Genomic DNA, 9,289 nt, shown 5'->3' with positions numbered 1-9,289 from the left:
ACTACTATATATATCCCGAGCAATTTGTTACAATTTATTAAACTTATACAATGACCTTTTTTCATTAATATATATTTTATTCGCGCGCGCTATATAAATTGGTAAATGGACATTGCATGCTAAGAAAAAATATGTATAAACATACTATTACTATTATTATGTTTTTTTTATTATTGTACGCATGGGAACAGAAATAGAATACATAAAATCATAAATATATTTACAATCGAATTCATAGGTGGGAAATTATATTGTAAACGAATTATAGGTGTATATTGTATATTATGTGTATCGTTTTTGCATTTCTGCCAAGGCGCGATCGTTGTTTCGCACGTGGTGGGGTCGCGGCTTCTGTTTTCGCGTATAAATAAACCTCTTGAGCTGTCCGACGGTTATACGCTGTTTACGCCAAAGGGTTGTACACGTGTGTATTGTTTGTTTTTAAATCTCTGCAGTTTTTCTGTTCTAATTTCAAAAACGATGAACCACGCGGTAAGTGAACCGATTTATTAGACGTATCTGTTATTGTACATAATATTATTATTGTTATTATTATTATTTTTATAATTATTAATTATTACATTAATCTTAGTCGGATTTTAACGGCTACTTCGGTAGATGAGCAAAACAGTAATTTGATACAGTTTCGTTACATTTCGTTTATCAGTAGACAACAGTTATTACATCGATTAATAATTGTGTGTAAATAACATATACATAATACAAGTACTATTAATGTGTAGTTATTTTGAACATTATAGGAATTAGGAAGTAGGTACTGTTTAAAGTTTCAATAGTAACTTATTTAAAAAAAAACTTAACTTCAATAAAAAGAAACGGCACATACCTGCATTTATCAGAATAATTCAATAATATATTAATATAACATTAAACATTATAAAATTAACTAAAAAAGTATGAATAAATAACTTTTTCGTATTATGAAGTTTACTTAAATTATTATTTTGACATTTAAATTAAAATAGGAAAAAGTTACTTATTTATTTTGCTAAATTCTATTAATAATAAAATGGTTACTTACACAATTGTTTTATAAACACGAATGTATATTATTAATATCTAAAAATAGCTGTTATTGAAATATAACAAAAACTTTAATTAAAATTAAACTAAAAAAAATATAATATTATTTTGATAAGAGTTAAACAAAATAAATATAAATTTTTAAAATTAACACAATTAATTTCCTCATTCATTTCAAGTATCAAATAAAGATTAAACGTTAAAATAATTAAATATATTATTGTTATATGAATCTATAATATGCTTATTTATGACATAACTGATTTTCATAATACAAATTTTTAATATTAAAGTTTAAAAAGTCTAAGTCTAAAAATACTTAAAATAATAATGTTCAAAAAAATTAAATTATTAATAGAAATTTTTATTTATTTAATATTTCTTTATAAAAAATATTAGACCTCATCTAAAAATACTCGCATGGATACCCAGGGTAAAATGTGTTATATAATATATAATAGATAACTGACAAAAACAATAAAATAAAAATCTTAATTTTTAGTTATGTATAATTATTTTTTCGCTCCCATATTAACACAATAATTGTTTTGTAGTACAATGTAAACAATATTATCTATGGATCTTCGAGAAGAAAACCGGTTTTCTCTCAACAGTAGCTAGGTCGTTATTAATTTAAAGGTGTACTGCTACTACTTTATTGTTAATTTAAAGCACGTCTATAAAAATATTATTTTAATTACAATTTTATGATTAATTAATTATACATGCGTGATGACCCACCGTAATAACGTCATTTCATTATATTTTATTATGAATTCTTGCACAAAATCTTATTGTTTTAGCTAATTTTATTTATGTGGCGTAAACCAAAAATCTGTTAATATTTTAAAAGATTAAAAGTCTGACGTACCCAACTATTAAAATGGATAGAATTGAGTAGGTAAATATCGATAGTTACTTAGTTCAAATAATGAAGAAGTATTTTGCAAAGAATGTTTTCAATTTAAATTAATATTTATAAGAAAACATATAGCAATTTAGTAAAAAAAAAAAAACTATATTTTTAAGTTTTGGCTGCATATCGTGTATATTATATAATAGTTACAATATTTTGTAATTCAATAATACAGAACAATATATATTATATAATATATTAATTGTAAATACTATTTTAAAATTTGGATCATTTTACAATAAGTGATATTTTATTTTTAAATAAAAGTATTCACCATTTACTATATTTATTAAAAAAAAAATATTATTTGTTTACTAATAAGTGTAAGAGGCAAAAATGGAAAAATGTATTAATTTTTTTAAAACGTGTATACGCCGTGTACATAATATTTATTTAAAAGTAAATTAATTATAATTTATTGCGGCCCAGTTCTTATGGTATAATTGTTAGTTATACTATTAACTTAATATAATAAGTGTGTTTTTAAAAATAAATAATATACTATTATTTTATGTTTTTATATAAACGCAGGATAATTTACTAAATATTATATTATTCAAACTAAAAATAAAATTAATTTCTAACGGCTTTCTTTTATGTATATTGTTACATTGAACACATCGTGCCTTAAGAAATTATCAAAAACACATGTATTATTTATTACACAAACTATTTGAGTATATCTGTCCATAATATTATGTTTTAAACGTATACCTACTGTTGATGGTATACATATTTACGTATTTAATAATTTTATTTAATATGTATTTTATAAATTATTATATGCATACAAATATGTTTTGTTAGTATTTAGCTTGGTGGGAAAACGTTACACTGAATATTATATTATTATTAAATGCATACGCGAAATAAGGAATCTGTTGCGTGCGCCTAAATCCAATATCCGAATTACTACTACGTGATTCCTTGTTGTAAGTCGTAACTATACACTACACATAATTCGGGCGTGAAACTTGGTCAGTGTCCAAGAAGCGTTTACATATGATTCGGTCATCAGAAAATTGGTTACACAACGTCAATTTAGATTAGTATTCATGGATGGAATCGCACAGACTTTTACTATACGAAAATTCCAAACGGTTTCATTTCTCTAAATTATATTATAATAATATTGTATCAGTCTTGCACATATACGTCGATTTTTTTTCCAGACACACGATTGTATATAGAATTGTTTGACACATAACTTTATTATTATATTATCAGACTCCGACCACATACGTGTTTATGATACGGCGTGACGGTGTGACGGTGTCTAATAGTATTTTGCATAAACAAATGTTATATAATACGCTATATACCTGCGTAGTACTGGAATGTTCACGCGTAGGTCAATGCCATTTATCGAATTATATTGATTTTCGTACGAATACTAATAAAACAGTATAAATAACTTAAATTTTAAAATAAAACATGCAAACATTATGTATATGATAATGTATAATAATAATAGTAATAATATAATATATATTTATTATGTCATTTAATATTATATCATGACTAAATCTTATTAAAATACTAATATTTTAGTAGGCTTCCGGAGACATTTTAAAGTGCTTACCTATACAAGATATAACAATATAAAATACAAAATTACAATTTGTATGTATTATATAGCTAGTCAATTGGATTCTTACACATGACGACAGTAGGTAAAAGTGTGGTAAAATAACTGCATTATTATTTTGATCATAAATTATTTATTCTAATAAAAGTCTATATATATCAATTATACGTTGTAAAGTAAGTGTATATGTAGGACGTAGGTATATAAAGAAGTTTACATAATGTTTAAAATATTACGAAATCAAAAAATATAAAAATACTATATTATATAAATTTATACTAAAAACAAACGATCAAGGGTTCTAACGGTTCCAAAAAAGTCACCTTTTATTTGTTAACTAAAGCAAGTTAAAAGTAGATAGTAAAAACAAAAAAAAACTTTGTTTTTTTTTTAATGTTACTTTTATAAATTTCGAAAAACCACAGAAATCACTTTAAAGTAAATTAGATATCAAGTGTATATCCTCATTGAATACACTGCAACGAGTTATTTGAATTCAATAAAAATTATTACATAGTTACGAAAAATGGTTCTGAGTGAGACAATTTATCAGCATTTATTTTTTAAAATATTTTATTATTTATTTATACATATTACTATAAGTAATTAATTTTTCAATTAGCAATAATAATATGGTAGATTGAACTAATTTTCACAAAAATACATTTATAATATATAAAATTATAATATTAGCTGTTTATAACTTGTGTAAGGCAATACTATCGACTATCGTACCGTAGAGTGATATGAGTAGATTCATGGTAAATTTAAAATGAATCTAAATCTTTTAAAAACTCCAATGTATATAATAATATAATATGTAATTGTGAAAAATTTTAAATTTGTACAATTATTATATTTTAAATTAAGTTTATCAACTAATAACAAAAATTGTTATTTAGTTATGTTTAAGTATAAAATTTTATAAAAATTTGAATTTCAAATATCTACAAAATATTTTGTACATTTTTGTTATTTTTAAATAATTTTTAAAAAAACAACTTATTAGGAACTTTGTAAGTTTCTAAGCATTAAATATTAAAATCACCGACTTCGAAATAATTTGCATAAATATTGAGCTTTATTAAAAGGTATAAATATAAAAGTAAATAATTATTATTTCTTACATTTCTGTTGGACTACATTTTTTACTTCTCTTATTTTATTTAAACAATTCTGTGGACGGCGTATCGTATAGGCAATTCAAGTACAGTTTCGTTATACACTATTATTTATTAATACAAGGATTTAACTAGTATTTCACTGTATCGTAATTTACAATATCAACGTATACATGCTAATATAATTATTATTTTTTTTCTAATATAAATTTGTATATATAATCGCCAAATTTTAAATTAGATCTACAGACAAAACAAAATAACATTGTTTACAATTTTTGGTTAATATAACGGAAGAATAAATATATTGCTTCCGTATTTTCTTCGTTAAGTGTGCGTTGAAATTACGATGGGTTGTAGAAATTCTTCGTGCTTCGATGTATTTTGGATATTAAGAAACAACTGCGTGATTTAAACATTATAATATTTACGCATAAGTCTGAATTAAAACGCGATGTGATTTTTAGTGCCCAATATAATACCTAATTTTTATTATGATACTCACCATCGGAACATTTCAGATTGCCGTGCTGTTGGCCGTCTCGGTGACGTTGGCCACGTGCACTACCGATTCACGGACCGACAAGTCGCGGGTCGACGACCACAAGGCGGACGGAAAGCAGAAACGCGGCGTGTGGGGCCTGGGATACGGCGCCGGCGGCGGATTCTATGACGAGGGCCCGAGCTACGGCACGCTGGGCGGTTACGGTCTAGGCAGCGCCATCGGGTCCGGTTTCGGAGGATACGGTTACGCGCCACGTCACTACCCTACGCACGTGCACACGGCCACTACGATTACCAAGAGCGTGCCAGTGCCGCAACCGTACCCGGTGACCGTCGAGAAACACGTCCCGTACCCGGTGGCCGCTCCGTACCCGGTCGAGGTGCCGAGACCGTATCCGGTTGCCGTGCCCAAGCCGTATCCCGTGGCTGTTGAAAAACCGTATCCCGTGCACGTGGACAGGCCGTACCCGGTGCATGTGCCTCAGCCGTACGCCGTACCCGTAGTCAAGCACGTCGGCGTCCCGGTGCCGCACCCGTACCCGGTCGAGGTCCACCGGCCGTATCACTCGCTGCCACTGCCCTACCACAAGCCGCTGTACTCAGACCACGATCTGTGGTAAACTGCAGAGAGCCGTCTGGCGACTTACGCATCGTTCGTTGTACATAATATGTGAGTATATAATATAGACCCACACTCGGGGACGGATTCTGCAGACGTAAGAGGACAGTGGACCAAGGTTCCACCCCAACCATTGTCCACGTCACACACGTAGATGATGTCCCATATCAATTTTTTCAATGAAATGTTTTATCTAATAATTTAACAATATTTATAATTTAAAATAAAACGAGAGTACCTAAGCTGATGTGGATTCGTTCCCACATACACATTTTGACGCGATGCATTTTTCGACCGTCTTATTTAATAAATTTCCCGCGTCCCAGTTCGTCTTGGTACTCGTAAACCGTTACGGTACTAAAATAGTAGTTCAAAAACTATATGTTATATTAGAAAAAAAATGTGGTACTAGCATAGTATAATTTTCGAATTACTATTTTTTTTAATAAAACCTTGGCGGCTGATGAACGCCATGATGAACTGGACGGGTTATATCCAAACCTTATTTTATGCAACCTGACCTAACTATAAAAATCATAACGAGTAGCAAAGTCATATTTATTATCATTATTATATGTTGCATGCACACGGACCATTCATTCGAAGCGAATCGGCCGCCGATGAGAACGTGAAACGTTCCGGGTATTTTGAAAATCGTATTAACCGCTTACACAATATTGATGAGCTATTATACGTTTTCGTAATATCATAGTGTGATCGCTATTGAGACGATAAACTGTGTTAAGAAACAGACAAACATGGTCGGCGGGTAACCGTCTGTGCTCATAACCTTTAACCATGGTATCTATTTACTATTATGACCGTAATATGTATACACTATAAATATACGTTACGAGCAAGTGAACGCACTACAACTTTGCATCAAGTACAATAATTACTCGGAATTACTTCATTCTTAAACCGTTTGCATAGCCAATACTATAGCTAATAAAGTATATCGATAATAATAATATGCTAAAAATGGATTTCGCTTATATTTTTTGGGAAAAAATTGGCACATTAATAATTTTGTGGCTTCTTGCGAGTTGAGTTAACGCGCTGAGTGACTTCAATGACAATTTACAAAAATATCATATTACAACTGCCCATATACACGGTTATAGAATCTGATATATTTTTGTATCATTTTACCGGATGATATATTTAATGTAAGATTCTCATTATTTTTTTTAAAACTACGAGTATTAACGTTTTTGAAACTATTCATTTTTTAGTATAATTTTATAGCGTTAAAAGACATTTTTCTAAACAATTATTTTTTTTTTTTTAATTAACTTGCGTTTTTAATTTCTTATTTGAGAGCCGAATATTTTTTGAATTATTAAATTGTATTTATTATGAATTTATAACACACGAGTTTGTGGTATAAAAACGTATGAAAAATAAAAACAATCGAAAATATTTCGCCAGTGTGATTTTAACCTACGACACGTTTGACGGTATTTTCGTCGCGAATTTCGATATAATATTATTCCAGACACATTGGCGTGTTCGAGTCCCGAATAATATAATTATATACATAATTATTATTATTATGTAGTCGTGGTCTTGTGGATTAGTAATAAACGCTGTGTTTGTTATTGTATTAATATTTATTATTACGTCCCCGTCACATCGCTCAGTGATGAAGTAAATATTATTGTGGTTCGTCGACCGCCGTCATAAATTTCTCAGTGCCAGACCTTTTTTTTTTTTAGTGTTTTCCGTATAGTACGACATATCGTCTTGTAATGCATTCCAAAAATTAAAATGCATATGGCTCAACGTATGTGCACTGAAATTTCCCAAAAAGTGTTTATATAATTTTACCCCTATGAGTTAGACTAAATATAATTGATATAAAACGTATGCAGTGCTAATTATTTTTTTTTTAAAACAAGAACTAGCTGCCAGTACCCTAGACATAAGCAGTAAATACTGAATAATACTATAATATAACACGCTATTAATATACACGTAACTACAAACTCGTCTATAAAATTATCGGTTACATTACTGTATATACAGCCACACACAGTCCGTCAGAAAACATAAACCAGATGCCCCGCAATTGTATAACAATATAATATTATGTTCTGTTTATCGTGTCCACGATGATTTACATTTTATTGACTGCGATATTTTATAATATTATATATTATTTTGTACTACTGTTGAACGTGCGTTCCAGATACCCGTCTACACACGTCATCTACGGAATTGGCGTCTTTGCCATACATAATGCCATTGGACTTAAATACATGTGATGGATTCATATAATTAACCGTGTACAACACAATATCGCTCATACAAGATATACATCATACACATCGGGCATACTTATTTCACGCTGACCGCCTACGATCCTCTACCATAATGAATCAAATGTCGACGGCCCTTCCGATGCCCCCACATATTTCTTCCACGGTTTCCGCGTTTTTTTTTTTTACATCCATTGATTTATGTCTAAAAGTAAACGTAATGTAAGTATATATTATAATGTAAAAATATCGTTTTATCATTTTTATGTATTGTGAATCATACGAATCTATATAATAATGTTATTGCTGTATGTAAATGAAAAACTAAAATCATATTTGTGACGAGCGTTATTTCAAAATGTAAAACCATACACCGATTATTATAATAATTATCGTATTTTATTATTATTATTATTACATATGTACCTATAATACATTATATTATTGTTACTGCAGGATTTATTTTTACATCTGTAATAAAATGTTTTTATTTGTTATGTTAATTTATTATTCACGTGAACTGCATGCATATTTTATTTAAATAAAATACACGTCCACAATGCTAGTTAATATAATATTGAATTATTACTTGTTTCTCAAACTCACAGCCTATCTGAAACTTTTACACATTCCTTTATGAACTATCCAAAACAAAAATAACTCGTTTATGCTTCAGAATGGATATTTTTATTATTACAGCACTGTATATTAAGGCTTACATAATTTCATCGATTACCATTATTACCACACGTTACACAACCAAATTTTTCTCCGAATATTCTCTCAATGCATAGCAATGAAAATATAATACGTGATAACTGATAAATTATTACTTATTGTTTTTCTTAAAACGAGTAACATAGTCAAAAGATATTAATTATAATATTTTGAAGGATGAAAATACCATTAAAAATGACAAAAGTGTCATACTAACAATGGGTAACGTTGAAAATTATATGAATAAAAGACATTGAATTCGCAGAAAATATTACTTATGAGTTTTACATATTGTAATATAGCTATTACTAACAAATTATTAATTACATTATTTTAGTGAGACACTGGAAAATAATGACTAAAACCAAAAAATTTTGGATATTTATTTAAAATTTAATTAAAAAATGTTTTAAATATAAATGTGAGAGTCTAATAAAAAATTTACAAATATTAAATACTAAAATAAATTTAGATTAAATTTGAACGTTATTCGATTTCGACAGTTCAACAGAACAGTGT

At 28.5% G+C, this 9,289-nt stretch overlaps 1 protein-coding gene across 1 annotated transcript; it reads left to right on the top strand.

Annotated features, from left to right (window-relative positions):
- Positions 1-379: 379 nt before the first annotated feature.
- On the top strand, positions 380-8,395 carry LOC113560794 (pollen-specific leucine-rich repeat extensin-like protein 1). The gene is made up of 3 exons (XM_026966866.1): positions 380-492; positions 5,191-5,843; positions 7,984-8,395. Exons 1-2 carry the CDS (start codon positions 481-483, stop codon positions 5,791-5,793), a joined length of 615 nt encoding a protein of 204 aa, XP_026822667.1. The 5' UTR covers positions 380-480; the 3' UTR covers positions 5,794-5,843; positions 7,984-8,395.
- Positions 8,396-9,289: the final 894 nt, after the last annotated feature.

This window comes from Rhopalosiphum maidis, chromosome 1 (genome assembly GCF_003676215.2).
Source record: "Rhopalosiphum maidis isolate BTI-1 chromosome 1, ASM367621v3, whole genome shotgun sequence".
NCBI lineage: Eukaryota > Metazoa > Arthropoda > Insecta > Hemiptera > Aphididae > Rhopalosiphum > Rhopalosiphum maidis.
This window is presented reverse-complemented; position numbering and strand designations above follow the sequence as displayed.